The 16,511-nt window shown below is 30.3% G+C and overlaps 2 protein-coding genes and 1 pseudogene across 3 annotated transcripts; 1 reads left to right on the forward strand and 2 right to left on the reverse strand.

The window, feature by feature from the left end:
* Positions 1 to 525: 525 nt before the first annotated feature.
* LOC100805179 (rhomboid-like protein 19) lies at positions 526 to 3,276 on the forward strand. The gene is made up of 8 exons (XM_003535485.4): positions 526 to 917; positions 1,009 to 1,139; positions 1,349 to 1,409; positions 1,505 to 1,671; positions 2,093 to 2,198; positions 2,302 to 2,504; positions 2,614 to 2,751; positions 3,093 to 3,276. The coding sequence occupies exons 1-8, from the start codon at positions 834 to 836 to the stop codon at positions 3,178 to 3,180; spliced, it is 978 nt and encodes a 325-aa protein (XP_003535533.1). The 5' UTR covers positions 526 to 833; the 3' UTR covers positions 3,181 to 3,276.
* A 973-nt stretch (positions 3,277 to 4,249) lies between these two features.
* On the reverse strand, positions 4,250 to 6,809 carry LOC100820153 (probable ubiquitin-conjugating enzyme E2 C). Its single transcript, XM_003536310.5, has 6 exons — positions 6,419 to 6,809; positions 6,093 to 6,120; positions 5,152 to 5,382; positions 4,871 to 4,934; positions 4,720 to 4,779; positions 4,250 to 4,525 (listed from the first exon to the last, which is right to left on the reverse strand). The coding sequence occupies exons 1-6, from the start codon at positions 6,538 to 6,540 to the stop codon at positions 4,470 to 4,472; spliced, it is 561 nt and encodes a 186-aa protein (XP_003536358.1). The 5' UTR covers positions 6,541 to 6,809; the 3' UTR covers positions 4,250 to 4,469.
* Positions 6,810 to 8,275: 1,466 nt separating this feature from the next.
* On the reverse strand, positions 8,276 to 13,492 carry LOC100775238 (MLO-like protein 6; annotated as a pseudogene). Its single transcript, XR_416510.4, has 15 exons — positions 13,193 to 13,492; positions 13,021 to 13,078; positions 12,750 to 12,907; positions 12,482 to 12,608; positions 12,071 to 12,131; positions 10,822 to 10,910; positions 10,596 to 10,670; positions 10,409 to 10,503; positions 10,267 to 10,316; positions 9,900 to 9,940; positions 9,638 to 9,811; positions 9,499 to 9,534; positions 9,200 to 9,273; positions 9,033 to 9,093; positions 8,276 to 8,929 (listed from the first exon to the last, which is right to left on the reverse strand). The product of XR_416510.4 is annotated as an MLO-like protein 6 (transcript).
* Between the last annotated feature and the right edge of the window lie 3,019 nt (positions 13,493 to 16,511).

Raw genomic sequence — 16,511 nt, forward strand, 5'->3', positions numbered from 1 at the left:
ATATGTGAACTTGAGGATATCACATTCTTTGTTACAAGTTTTATGAAAATATTTTGAGGAATAGTTGATTCCCAGGAATATGAAATAGACATATTTTTATTATTTCTTATTCTCATGCTAAGAGGATGTATCTTGGATTCTCATGGGAATAGTAATTATTCTCCACAATAAATACTTATTCTCACTTCTTTTTTCACATTTCTTATTTCAATTTTTTTTAATTAAATATATTTTATTTTATTTTCTAAAATTCCTAATGACAACCACATGTTTTTGGGAATGTCATTTGGACGCATAACATTCCTAGAAATACAATTTTCAAAAATAAAATTTTATAACGTGAAACAAGCATTCCCTTAAGGTCTGTTTAATGGAGTGAAAAGAAAAAAAATTGAATTAAAATATAATATAAAAATGTGAGTCTCATCTCATTTTAATGTTTATTTTTCTTTTTTTTATTCTTTTTCCACTCAAATGAAGGGACTTAAGTGCATATATGTGGTTGAGTGGTTCTATTACCATTTCATATGTATAAATATTTTGTGGTAGAGCTGTATGTTTGATGGCTGCATTGAATTCGCAAAAGAGTGACATGAAATGAAAGACGAAAGTGGTTGTCCTAAGTTGATGCGTCTTGATTTAGAAAGATGAAAGTAATAGAAAGGATCAATAGATTGATTGTTGAGAGGAAGTGAATTGACATGCTGCGTTGTACTATATTATTGTTTCCACTTCACTATCGAACAAGTAACAGTAATATTATGATGAGAATTTTACTTTTTTACAATTATTACGTGAAGAATATAGCAGCATATATAGTTGAAGTGGACTGAATGGAACCAACCAAATCTCGTCGTCTTCAAATTCTGGATCTGGTCTCCATGAGCACGCCACCGCTGTCGGTGTCGCTCTCGCAGGTATCTCTCTCTTTCTTTGTTTCTGTGTTTTGAGAAGATAATAGTAACTGAGATTGTCATGTTATGTTTGAATTTCACGAGTGACTGACAGTGTACGAGGTTGTTTGGCGCGTCTGGTTTCACGCGCCTCTGCAAGGGTCTCTCTCTGGTCCTCATTTCTCTTCACATTCTCCTTCACCTCTTCCCTTCCGCTATCACCTGCCTCGCCCTCATTCCCGCCAGGTATCGCAATTTCAACTTTCAACATTCACTGCTAAATTAAACGGTCATAGATCTGTTATTAGCCTTCCTTATATAATTTCAAACAAAACTACCAAAAGTAACATTTGTCGGAAAAAAAAAAAAAAAAACATTATTTTCTTAATGCACTCCTATTAAGTACAACTCTATTTGACTTGAAACTGGTTTTCCTATTGGTTTTAATTTTGCAGGACTATTCCCTTTGCCTGGAACCTCATTACAGCTGGTTATGTTGAACAATCTGTCTATGGGGTATGTATGTATGTATGAATGCACTTACTCTTCCATCAAATTATGTTTTTTCATTGCTTTAACCAAAACTTCACAGTTAACATTCACTTTTATAGGTAGTGGTCAGCACAATTGGTCTTCTCTTCATTGGGAAGCTGCTTGAGCCAGTTTGGGGTCCCAGGGAATTTCTAAAGTTCATCTTTATAGTTAACTTTCTAACTTCTCTCTGCATTTTCATCACTGCTATTGCTTTGTACTGCATTACAGGGCAGGAGAGTTACCTGTGAGTATTTAATATCTACTTTCATATGATATGATGTTTTCTGTCGGTTGTTCATGTTGTTATCTGATTTTCTCTCTGTTTATTATATTTCCCTTTGGCACATTATTTTGTGCGTTTGTTTGTTTGAGTAAGCTTATCCAAAAACACTTCTAAGATAAGAAAACAAGAAGAAAAAAATAAAATGAGTTTTTCCATAAACTAAAATTAGCTTATTCATTAGTTAATTTGTATAAGTTTTCTCGTATGATTTCTCTAAATGATGAGAACATTGTTGGTTAAGTATGTATTAAGCTAAAGATCAAAATGATTGAACTAGAACAGTTTTTAGGGCCTTCGGGTCATGAACTTACTTTTATTATGTGTGCCATTTGCTTCTTGATCCAATTCTTCTGATCTTTATACTCTTGCTTTGCTCTTCTAGTTATATGCCATTCTCTGGATTTCATGGAGTTATATTTGGCTTCTTGGTTGGCATCAAGCAAATTGTACCAGATCAAGAGCTTCCTTTCCTCAAGATAAAAGTGAAGGTTTGATATTCTAACCTTGTTCCGTAACTTTTAATTCATTACTTTTCAGTAACAAGAGTTTATGCTGATCCTCTTAATATTGTAAACTTCCACTTCTGTTCAGTGGTTGCCATCTATTGCTCTATTGTGTTCTATTGCTACGAGCTTCTGGTCACTAGAGGCAGCATCATATCTTCCAACTGTAATATATGGTACATATATGAGCTGGATTTACCTCAGATACTGGCAGAGGAAACCAGAAACAAAACTCAAGGGTGACCCAAGTGAGGATTTTGCATTCTCTACTTTTTTCCCTGAGTTTTTAAGGTAAGTTGTGGTTTTAGTTTGCCTGTAATATATTATGAAGAATTACTATCTCTTGTAATCTTTTTAAATAATTTTCATATTTTTTATTATTTTTTTTGCTTCCTTGTAGACCGGTTATAGACCCTATTGCATCAATATTTCATCGAATGCTCTGTGGAAGATTAGATGCTTCTAATGATGCTCAAGGTTACACTCTAAGAGGTGAACCTTTGCCAGGTTCTGACCCCATTGAAGCATCTAGGAGACGGTAACTCCACATTACTGTGTTTTATCTTTATCTCACCTTGTTGTTTATATTAAAAATTGTTACAGTGAAGCAATTCATAACGAAACAATCGTATTAATAATAGTAGACAATAAAAGTTGTAGGTCTGGAACTACTTTTATGTTTGTTTGTGTGTATGTGGTAAATGATTCAGCTAAAAGTAGAAAAAGTTGTTGGCAAATCTTATGGGTTTTTTCTGTTTTCCTTCTTCAATTTTGGGTTTTATTTCATAAACTAATAGCAATAACCACTGTCCTAGCATTGTTGAAACAATTACATTGTTTAATAAACAATTCACTACTGTAACTGCTTCTTTCTTGCAGAGAAAGAGGTGCTCGAGCACTGGAAGAGAGGTTGGCTACTGCACCTAGTGCAGGGGAGTTAGAAACAGATGCTACAGAAATTGTTTGATTCCTTAGCTTTTGTAAATTCAGATAAGTTCGGCCAATATGAAACTGTAATGAGTAACATTTTCACAAGTGGATGGGAAAAAAATTATTTTCTTTATTGAAAATGTTAATATGATAAATCATGTGATGGAAAAGAAAGAGAAATATAAAAAAAATAGGTGAAAAAGAGATAAAAATAATAATAAATTAATATGTGTTGAGTATTTTTCTTTAGACACCTACCTAACTATCATTTTCCCGGCCTGCAATGCCTTGGCATCTGATCTGACCCGAAATGGGATGTATTTTCACCTGGTCAGCAGCTTCCAGAAAGCCTTTAAAATTCAGTGAAGGACTTAAACAAGATTCTCCTGTTTAATTTAGTTGGTTGAAAAGTGTGCATAAATTATTATAAATTCTTTAATTTTCACTATTGAGTTTAATTTGTTTAATTTGTAAGGATAACAAAAAAAAACCCTCCTTATTAAAGTTCTTTATTAAGGTATATGGCAAACGATATTCTTTTAATTCATATTATTAGTTGTCATCTTAACATTAAAAAAAAATTAATGGTCACATTGTAAAATACTTTTATACTATATTCCAATCATAATATTTTATTAATATGACTTTTAAAATAATTATAAAAAAATAAATAAATTTATTGTACATGGTAAATTATGATTGAATGACGGTGTAAAAAATATTTTACATTAGTGTATAATTTTTTTTCTCTAAATGATATACCATATTACTTTTCAAACTTAACGGTTTTAAACCTCATCATTTTCTTCCAACAAACATGATAATAATAACTTAATCCCCTCAATGCAAAATGGGGGCAATTCACTTGAGGGAGTAATTTTCAGTGATTATTCTAAATATCACGTATGTCAATTTCTTACCAAGAAACAAAATGATAATTATAAACTTTACATTCATCTCATAATTAAATTATCTATGAATGAATTTTGAGGCACTTAGAAATTAGGATGACCATGTAGTAAAGAATCCAAGCATCGGCTTCAAAGTGACAAATATTACGTAACATGAATATACAATTGTAAGCATCGTGCATCCGAAGCAAAAAATATCACAAAGATGTCATTGCGTCATTTGGCATTTTTGCAATGAAAACTTTTACTTCTATACACAAAGTAATTAAAAGACTTTTAGAGGACTTCCGAGTTCTCGTAGTTTCAGGTTACAATATCAAATCACACACACACAAAAAAAGACATTTATAGGGTGCAGACTTTTTCTTCAGGCAAATATGACGTGGAAACTAATTGCTTTGGAATTTGTGTCCAATCAGCTTTCAAGAGCCTCTCCAGAAAAATACTGTTTGTGAACCATTCTCCTATAATCTGCATGACATTTTCCATGCATATGCAATTCAACAATTAACAAAAATCTACATTAGTCTACACTACAAGAGCATTACACATATTGAATAAGGATGCAGATAAGTTAAGAAATAGTACGCAGTGTAAATCATTTTAAGTGTAATAAGTTTATGACAGAAATCAATGTTGGCAGTTTAAAAAATAATTTTCCAAACCTTCCTTATCATTCCAAAGTGCTGCAGCATAGCTGTTTAGAGGACTCTCCAGGTTAGGCTCTGTTATTAGAAAGTAAACTGCTCAGACAAGCATGCAAAAGTGAATGCAAAACTCAAAATATATATAAAAATAAAATTAAAAAAAACAGACCTTCCAATAAACTTTGAATAGACAGAAGAATAGTTCTGCAATCATAAGCTGAAGACCACTTGTCCTGTAGAAAGACACAAGTGGGAGAGTTATTAGCTCCAAGAGAATGCAGTTGATGGAACACTTAGTCCAGATTGATGCAATAAAAATTGAAATTTGACATACATACACTTGGCATCCATAGTAAAAACTAAATGGTAGATTCAGACCCACCAAAAGACACAGATAATGGAAATTTTGGCTCTAAGACATTCTCTTTTGTTCTCTAGGTTCATGAATACCTGAAGAATGTCCAGACAAATGTTGCCAAACTGGTCAACATTTGGATGAAAGCACATTGTCTCAAACTTCACTTGGGGGGGCTTAAAAGGATAGTCTAGGGGAAAACGTAAGGAGAGTTTATAAGATAAACCCTCATACTGAGTCCCTTTTCCACCTTCAATTGTGCCAATCCATGTAAAAATACTCTCTCCATCAGGAAAAGCCGACACCCCGAGATCTCCTCCACTCATCTGCAGGAAAACTCATTATCAACATTGAGTGTGTTAGTGACTGTGAGAACAAGATAACAAATTATAATATGACTAAAAGCAAAGCATTTGTGAAACCTTAGTTTATTAAAAATCAGCTGATATCCCACTAGAATAATTTACACAAGTTACCACCCTCATAGATGCTGATTTAATATAAAAGACTACATGAATAACAGAACAAATCAAACATGCTACATAAAATAAAATTGTTCGATACAGAATGTTCACAAATCACTATAAAACCATTTTTTTACAATAATCTAATAAAATATTTTACTCAACAGTGCAGAATATAAATAACATTTTTTTTTGTTAGACTATAAATATCAAACCTCAATATTTTCACTTCTTAGAGGGTGTTAGCCTTAAAGGCATAAAGTTTAGTATTCAAAATATAAATAATTTACCCATACAACACGAGTTCGCATAGAGAACCAATGCAATTTACATATTTTTTTTTAAATAAAAAAAGAAAAGAAAGAAAGAAAGAAAGAAAAAGAAAATAACAACCCCTACTACCCTGGACCAAAAAAAAATGAAAAGATCATGATTTTCTAGATGTTCCTAAAGAATTAACTTTCTAAATCAGAATTGATTCTACGAAAAGTGTTAAGAGATGCAGGGAATTCAAGAGAAAAGGTCCATAACAATAATAAAAACAATCATAATTAAAGTAAAAAGAGATATACCATGAGAGCCATTAATTCCTTCTGGAGTCTGCAATTAAATGAAAACAAAACCATCAAGAACAATTCCAACGAAAAACTCAATATCAGAAAATAAAATTAAAATTTTTTAAAAATGAATAAACGGTCATCATCAAATATAGGATCAAAATTTCTGAACTCTAATTCGCTTGCCACGAAGAATCCAAAACCTGATCACGCAAAAAATAATCGAAAACCGAAAAAAAAATCTTTTTTATTTCTACATGGGTAAGAAAAAGTTCAAATTTTTGAAAGATTTCATTTGACGAATCAAACAGAGAAAAAGAAAGATTTCCAATTTTATTCACCTCTGAGAAACGGCGGAGGTGTCGACGGCGGTAGGAGAAGGCAGCGGCTGCTTGGACGAAACGGCGGGCGGTCGAAGGTGGTCGGAGGAGTTGTCGGCGGCGGGATTGGAACGGACCTCCATGATGGCGATGAAGATCAACACGGAGGCTCAATCTGATCAACGGCTGAGATTTTTGAACCAACGGTGGAGAAGAAGGCACAGAACAGAGAAAGAAAATATTTTGCGGGAAAATGATTAACGATGGATGTGTGGAAGAAGAGATGGAACTTTTGAGTTTGCAGATTCCGGTGTTAGCCGCTGCTCGTTGCTTCTAACTGTTTCATTATCACAATTATTTATCACTTTTAATTTTTACGTGCTCATACTTTCCACCAATCAAAATCTTAAATGTGATATTTAATACTACTACTACTTTTTCTATTTCCTAAGAAAACACTTTTTTTAATTTTAGTGCGTTTAAATTAAATTCATTATTTATACGTGTGATGTAATTGGAATATTTGTTTTTATACTCCCTCCCTCTGTTCTCCTTAATAAGAAAAACAAAATCACACTTATTTAAAAATTAATTAACTTTATTAAATTATGTTGTTACTAATTAAAAAAATATTTTTTTTAAATTATTTTTCATTAAAACTTAATATTAAGCACAAATTTCTTATTAAATAAAGAATATTTTAAATATAATTTCATTAAATAAGATAAAAATAGTTAAATTTTATTAATACTATCTCAATCTATACCTATTTAAAGGACTCAACTTTCTAAATTTGTTTGTTCATTTATATAAAATCAAATTTATATTGTCTCATACATTAATTATTTTTAGATTGCAAATACTCTTAAATAAGATAGAGATTATATTAATATGCATTTAGAAAGAAGAAAAACATTAATGACAATGATATTTTTGAAAAAATATATTTCTTTTGTTTTTAATTATAAAATTATTTCAACTAATTCACATATCTTAAGAAAAATAATTAATTTAATTAATCATATTAAATTTTTGAATTATTTGTACTATCATTTTAAATTTATAATTTTCTTATCTCTCTATTTACTTAATTATTTTTCATTAATGTTTGAAGAAAAAATAATTAAGTAAGAATACATAGAAAAAATAATGAATGTATCTAGAAATTAGAAAATGATTTTATAAAAAAAGATAAATAAATTTCAAAGAAGAATCTTATAATAAGAGATGTAGTATAAATTTAGGACAAAGATGAGAAGGAGAAGGTGAGGGGTAGAAGAAAGGGATCAGAAAGTTTAAAAGGAGTTTAGGGTTAAGGTCCTTAAGGAGGATAAAAAGATAAATTCATTAAAAATAATAGGAGTGAAATTAGAAAAATGGGGATGCAAATAACAAACTCCAACAAGAAAGTGTTCCTTTCCAAAGATTTTGGGCCAAAAGCCCATGGAAGACTTTTTGCTTTTGGTAATTAGAAGACTTTTTTAATCATACTTTTTGTATTTAAAAAAAAAAACTACCATGCTTTTTTTCAAAAAAATATTCCAAAGTACTCCCTGTCATATAGTTATTCCTAAAATTGTATCTCCCGAAACACACTACACATCTCTCTTCAAAAATGCATATTCAAGAATTTTCATGTATGCTTTTCCCTTTTACATTACATGAGACTAAATTAAATCCCTCGAGCACTAATTTGGTCAATTAGATCATCAGCACGTTTTTATAAAAGAAATTTTTTTATCTTCAATATAGATAAACAAGTTTTTATATACTGACATGTGAAAGTGAAACTTCATCCTCAAATCATGTTGTAAAAATATATTACTTAACTTTCATTTCAATCTTTAAAAACTAACAAATATAAGGTTGATCGGATGATTAAAAAAATAAAAGAGGAAAAGTTACTATCTTAACATATACAGATAATAAAAATCTTCAAAAGCACTGCCCGTCTTTTACTTACAACGTAGATGTGCTCGATATGAATTGAAGCTAAAAAGATTAAAAAAAAAAAAAAAAAAACAAAACAAAACAAGGAAATGTTTCTAATACTCATATTTAGTTATTAGTATTACTACCAGTGTGGTGTCCCCTCCCAAATGAAAATTCAGATAAAGCAATGTTGATTTCATGTTGAGTTCGAATAGGATTGAGTCCACTAGGAGGCAATTCTGCTGTTGGAGCTGGCCGCTGCTGCTGCATCTGCATCTGCATCTGCATGGTCTTTTCATGATCAGGATCATGATCTCTTGCGTGGTGGCTTGGGGAATGTATCCCTTCAACACCCCACTGTTCATTTTCGTAATTGTATGCCCTTGGAGAAACTACTGGACTGTCACTGTGTCTAGGGTGCTTGTGAAGCAAGTGAACTGGAGACATGCCATGTGTCGGGGTTCCTGGCCTGCTTGAGAATGGTGTATTTGAAGTAGAATCCTTGTTGTGTTTGATGTGCTTTTTAGCAGTGTGATGCCAGTTCTTCAGGGCTACTGCAACATTTTCATTGAAAATAGTAACTTTCATGGTAGAACCCATCTATAATGCCAGAAAAAACAAAATGAAATTAGTGCCTACTCTTAAGGTATAATATATATTGGTAAAGAAAGGCTGAAGTGAATATAATGTTCCTGTATCTGACCTGGGTGACTAGAGCATAAAGAGGCAAAGTCACATAACTGCATAGAACTTGTGTGAGAACCCTGCAAAATTTGGCACTTTCTTATTAGTATGCAAAAGTCACATGCTAATGATTGTTCCATGTGTTGGTATGTTACATGCAGTTTTGGTAAAAAGAAGTTAACTTACCCCATTGTAAGTCTAATGACAATATCTGCAGTAGTTTTGTGGAAACAAGAGTTTATTTTGAACCCATTGTCATACTGTAACAAAAACAAAATGATGCGAAGTTAGAATTAGCTTTTTTTAATGTTATTGAATTTGTTTTATATATTAATCAAAATTATTCGTGAGTGTTTTCCTAACAATTTGAGGTTCAGGAAAATATGTTCTAAGCACTGCTGCTACTTTCTTCAATATTGTATTACTAAACAACATGATCCACTGAACCAAAGTTTTAGGGAAGTTGATCAAGATGGGATACTTACTGTGCTCCAAGCAAAAAACGCTAGTTGAAATGCATTCTGCAGCACAGAATCAAGCATAATTAATTTCAGAACACAGGAGCTGGAATGCTTCAATTGGAAAGTTGGTTGAATCATAGGAAAGTAAATCATAAAATTTTACCTGAAAGAGAACAAGATGAATCAAAAAGAGGATGAGGCGGGGTCGATTGAACCAGAACAATTCATCTCCGGGCTCAACCAAAGGTGCACCCTTGACCACTTCCCCCCTATCTTGAATCTTTAGTGCCATCTCTGTTATGATCATTTGTAGCTTTGTTCCCACCAACAAGATTATCTGTAAATTTCACATTAAACTTTATGATCAGATTAATAGAAGAAAAAATAGACCAACAACATAAGCAGAATGAGTGGTTTGTGCTTACAATTACTGGGATAAATGGAATCCAAAAATAAGAATACCACCCTGCCCATATAGAACAAAAATTATCATTTATGAAATAAAGTAGAATATAAGAGCATAGTATAATGTTTCTAGTCTAAGGGCATTCTGATTTTAATACTATATAAGAAAAGATGAAGTAGTATAATGAAAGTCATACTATGCTGAGTATGCTCTCTGCTAAGAAAATCCTGTATCAATTGAATTCTACAAACATTGTGCATGAAAATGGTTGAAATGATTCACGATCAAACCCATGTTAATTTTATCTTGTTATAGTCAGATGTAATTAATTTTTAGCCATAGCAACACCAATTATGCATTGGTTTCGAAGTTTGAATAGGACTTACCATGAGTATTTGTGAGCAGAATTAGCACAGCAAAGAACCATATGGTTGGACTGCAAGTACCAAAATGCACGGTTAAGCTTAGATTGGTAAAGTAGTAACTTAGTGACAGAAAGAAGAGCGCAGCAGTATCTGGTATTCTTACGTTATGCCCACCACAGCTGCAAAATCCTCATCAAGTGTTCTCTTGATATAGTTCTGGAAATCAAATTTTGCCTCATTTGCTGGAGTCAAATGTGCCTGAAATTACATAGCTTAGTTTAACTATGATATCCTTTTGAGCAAAAAATATCGAACTATAGAACAAATTAATTTTGTGAATACAAACTTACCACGAGGAATCCATGCCGCAATGCCATGTAGTCTACTTTATTAAGTGACCCGTAGAATTGTCGGAAGAAGCTAACCTGATTGGAGCAAAACACAAAGGTCTCATAAAATTTGTGTCACAAATAACAAACCATGTGCCTGAAATTCAGAATGTAGCTAATGGCCTTGGAACAATGATACAATATAAATATGTAAGAAATTTATCATGCTATTCATTAGTGTACTCACTATCCATAAGGAACCTGGTGATCGACTCCATGAGCTCAAGTGCCTTCGTCCAAACGTTGTATCCCTAGCAAACCTGAACCTCTCAGGATCTGCAATGCATATTTGCAAAAGCCACAATCAGATGTGCCCATGTAAATGGCCAAAGATGAAAATGGCTTATTCCATGTACGTATCACTATCACTAATACATCCGAGACGAATGACACAAAAAATGTAACCTTATTATGCTAACAAGTAGCAGCAAGAATTTTCTCATAATAACAAGGAATATGTTGAAAAGAGTGTTAGTTATATACATGAAAGATAGTAATTATAAATTCTTTCATTTTAGACAAATTTTAGGAAAAGGGTTAACGAAACAAAGGTAAAAAAAAGGCTACTTTTTATTGAAATAAAGAATATTCATCATGGATACTTTTAAGTAGTAGGTAAAAACACTTAATAAGTTATATTAAATAGTTCTTAATTAGTATCGTTAAGATTTTCGTATAGGACCTTAAATTTCAACATAATTAACAAGGCTATGCTCAAATTTTATATTTGCGTATTTACAAATTCTTTTGCAAAATATTTTTTATTAATCCTCTAAATGAAGAAAGTATTTATGTTTTTATGTTTCCAAAATATTAATTATATTTATTTTGTATTTAACATTTTTTTAAAATATTAAGAGTATTTTTAAATAAACTTACATGAAAATATAACATTTTTTTTATAGTTAATTATCTATTCCTTTAGACATTACATAAACATCACCTAATTAATGTCATTGAAGAGAGCTAGGGATAAGAACAAAATTTGAATATGATATGTCATTTAGACGAGAACTCATTCTCGATCACAAAAGATACTTTTTGATCATTTCTCACAAAAGTATTTTTTTTTTTGTGAATGTTTCTCGCAGAAGATATATAGTAACGCCTTATTAATTTGATTTATAACAGTAAACAATTTTCATATTGGGACATATTTTTTAATACAATTCTTAATTAAAAAATAATTTAAATCAAGTTGATGAATAGTTGAAAAACCAATTTTATTAATTAAAATTAATTAATCTACCAGAATTTAAAACAATAGAGCACTGAGGAGGGGAATTGTATTTACACTCACTCACTGTGTGTTTGAATGTGGTATGTGGTATTCAAATAAGACAATTCATGATTGATAGATAATTTTTTGTCGGTATAACACGAAAAGATCACTGTTATCCAATATTAATAGATTTTAACTAAATGTGGAGTGTTACCATGGTGGAACTGATGGCCAAGACTCTTTGTTTCGTCTTCCCACTTCCTCCATATAGACATCTGCATATCACCATAATAAAAAAACAGAGAGAGACAAAAATAAATTGGTTTAATATGATCATTGAAACTCCTCTATTATTTTATTTTATTGGAGTTTTGTTTCAGTAAAATAAAATTTACAAGTTATGTTCATACAATAAATACTTTTTTTTCTTTTTATTATATATCATATCATCAATTATATTTATACTTTCTCTCTCAAGGCTCTTCGTTCTTAAGGATAAGAAATAGACGGATCATAATTCTTGTGAGATTACAAACTCCCAAATGGGAGGGCCTTTGAGAGGAAGCGAATTAAAGTAAATAATGAGAGCTGAAAGAGACAAGCTGAGCAGAGAGAGAGTACGTACCTTGGTTCTACCCAAAGTCAGTGTCATGATGCACTGTAGGATGTGAAAAATAGCAAGCACAAAGACGAATATATGGAGCTGGTGAATACTATATTCAGACATAAAAGCTACTTGGTCTTTACCCTGCAAAAAAATTAAATGAAAGTCAATTAATAAAGAAAAACACATATATAATTAAAAGAAGAATATATATATATATATATATATATATATATATATATATATATATATATATATATAGTGTGAGTGTGATTAATTAATTAATTTATGTGCGCATGTGTCATAATATGCGCGTGGGTTTTTAAGTTCCATCACCGGGATCACAAGGATGCCAAGTGGATGCAACGCTTTTTGGGATGCATATATTAGAAATGTGATCTTGAAACATCACTAGGAGCAACGATATGAATCCCAGCAGCATAAGCTCTAAACACAAAACATTAATTTTCAATAATTAGACTCACCGAGAGGATCTCATAAATATGATATACAACTCATAAGAAGAAGTGTGAAATGTGCGTGAATTAATAATTCATTACCTCCTTTAACCTTTTCCAGCGCTTCATGAAGAGCCTTTTTGTGTTTCTTTTTTAACCACTGGTCATTAGAATCACACAGCAAAAGAGATATCAGGAATAATATTATAATATATATATATATATAATATCTGTTTAATTAATTACTTTCTCGATCGTAACATGTTGTACTTACCTTTCCAAGTTCTTCAAGAATATGTTCAATGAGGATTGAAATAGCAAGCATCACAAAGCACACAACTGCAACAGCCCATGTTGGAGTTGCCTCCAACTTCGCCTGAAGAACTTTGCTCATTTTTTACCCTCCACACTCTAAACAATTTTCTTTTTTCTTTTGTGTGTGTGGAAGAAGAGAATATTATGTAGCTAGCTAGAGACGTGTATAATATAAATTAAGGACGATGGTATACAACACCAATCTTTTTGGAGACTCTTGCTGATGATATTGTATATGTAGTTTTGTGGAATTGCTTGTGCTAGAGGTTAATATAATACAGAAGAAGCATATGCAAGAGAGAGAGTGAGAGAGAGAGCGTGTTGAAGCATCATTTTCAAAGAAACGAGGACTTTGACTTGTTCAAAAACAGTAATCGATCCAAAAGAGATAACAAGAACGAAGGAGTCTTAATTAAACTGTTTATTTTATTCAGAAAATTAAAAATAAAAAAAAAAAAATGACGAAAAGTTCTCATAGCTAGTAGTGACTTAACTAGCTATAGCGCCAACTAACTGCAACGGTAAAAGAACGAGGAAACTGAATAAAACAAAATAGCCCAACAAAGTCATGTCACAGAATGACAGCAAGTTAATATATTAATAATTATGCAAGAAAAAGTGTATTTTTTATTTCTCTTTATCATCATGAACCTAACAAATTTAAGTTGGATAAAAAATTAAGTAAAATCTTATTAAAAATTATTTTTATAATAATCTTAATTTTAGCACATTAACTATTTAGATTTAATCACCTTATTGAAAAAATACAGTATTTTGATGTGCATACATTAGTGACTTCTTTTATAAGAAAAATTCGGGGAATATATGTCGGGCGAATTTTCATGTAATATTTTTAAGTTAAAAGGGATTTTTTTATATTTATTTATCACTCGAGATTTAGTTAAAGCTACAACGATACGTAAAGCCAGGTGCATGCATGGAAATTGTTCCAAAATTAATTCAGGCATATCCTAAACAACTTAGCTTGTATAGGTGAAACTCTTGGCATTTAACAATTAATAGTACATAACTCATAAAACAAATCTCATTTATTAGCACAAATACTTTCGAACAACCAAACTAAATCTTCATTATTCTAAAACTTCTATATAAACGCTTGGTATTATTATTATTTTAAATCGGTATTAGGGATCACTATAGTGGGATTTGAAAAAATTATATAACATGTTCAAATTACTCTAAAGGTAACTCTTAATAAATTTGTTGGGGGTGGGGTCATAAAAGGCAACTGAGTATATACGAATCCCTTTCTTACAACCGTAACGTTACGTTGAGTCGTTGACATCACAAGTTTCGTTTCTAGTTTTAGGCTTTTTTTTTTATAGATATTTCTAGTTTTAGGCTTAGGTCCTTATCTTGTTGACAATTATTATGTTATTAATTATTTGAAGAGTAGTCGATACAAAGAACCATTCATATACACATGATAAAATTAGTATAGAGTGAAAATGAGAGAAATAGATGGGAATTATATACTCAAAGTTAATGAGTTTGGTTGTAAGAAAATCAAAGGTGAGAAATTTAAAGATAATCCATTATTTATTTACACTCTCTTTCTTAATTATTTTTATTTTACACTCTCTTTCTTAATTATTTTTATTTTACTATTTCCTTCGGTTTTAATTATAACTCATAAAAGTCTTATATTTTTTGTCTCATAATTAAATCTCAATTATCAATTTATGTCTTATTTAATGAGGTTATCTTTAAATTAAAATATCCTTCATTTAAAAGGTTAAAGATTTTTTATACTTAATATTAATTTCTAATGAAATATAGTTTTAAAAAAATATTTATTATTTAATTAGAAATCACACAATTTAATAAAATTAACTAATTTTATTAATGAGTATAAAGTAGATTTTTTGTTTGTAATCAAGACCAAAGGAAGTATTATTCTCTTTCTATGTTTTCTTTATTTCACTTAAATCAAACATCTTTATTTGGCTCAATTTCTCGCATATTTTTATTTATCTTTTTATTTTCTTATCTATTTCTTTCATTTCTTACCAATGATTTTTTTAAAGGTCTACCAAATGATTCTAAAGCATCATCCGTATTTTTTTATTATAAAAATGATAACACAAACCTTTGAAATTCTTAAAGAAGTGAGTGGTTAAATTAATTTTGTGAGTCCTATGATATATGTTATTTATGATACAATGTTACTAAGCAACCTTAAAATTAAACAACTTATATAAACATATGAATAAAGATGCTTTAAAAATACTAGTTAGCAGAAGCCTTTAAAAAATAAACAAAAAATATTTTGTGATAGTTTATTAAGATTTTAAAAGCCCATAAATAAGTCTTATATTATTTAACTATGACAATATAGATTTTTTTCAAGAGAATATATCCAAATTTAGTGTTATTCGATTAAGATTCATATTTTCATAAGTAATAAAAAGTTACTCGATATTTAAGAGTTTGCTAATTAATTTCAAGAAATTGTTTACAGTGTTATTTGTGTGAATTTGTAATGAGAAGTAAAATTGCAGTCTCATCTCAAATCTCACCCAAATTTAAGACTTTCTTGACCTTTTTTTACTCTTAAGACTTCTATATGTTTCAAATGTTGGGCAGAACCATCGAATTTATTTTTATAATGAAAAAGTATTATTTTATTTATATACTTTCTTGAGCCCATACAATATTTTATGATTAAATTAAAACTTTGTGGGAAATTACGTTGATCGTATAGCTATTTAAAGACACTAATTAATGCTTCATTTGTTAAACCACCTAATCCAAGTATCCAACAAAAGTAGGGCAAAATTGTTGCCTTATAAAAAAAATGAAAAATACAAAGTTTTCTTATTACAATGTCTTTGTACTAATATCTTTATTATTATTAAACGAAGAAACATTATGTTTATATTTTCAAATATTAAATAATTATTTATTAAAATATCAATTAAAAGAAACTAATTGTATAAAAAAATTGCATTGTTATATGAAAAATAATAATTATAAGATCTTTATTCATTTCTTTCACCACAACAGCATTAATATAATATGGCCACCCAAAGTTTGGGTCAGTTAAATTAATTGCAGTCTCGCCAACCAACTTGATAGGATAAGTTTAATTACGAATGGTCCGTTGCACTGACAAACATCTTAATAAGAAAACCTTTTTCATAAATTACATGAATTAGTAATAAAAATGGGTAAGAAACATGTGAGAAAAAAAATCATGATTTATTAAACAAGATTGATAAAAAAAGAAAAACGTGAAATCTTTTTGCAAGAATCAA

The sequence above is a fragment of the Glycine max genome, chromosome 10 (assembly GCF_000004515.6).
Source record: "Glycine max cultivar Williams 82 chromosome 10, Glycine_max_v4.0, whole genome shotgun sequence".
Taxonomy (NCBI): Eukaryota; Viridiplantae; Streptophyta; class Magnoliopsida; order Fabales; family Fabaceae; genus Glycine; species Glycine max.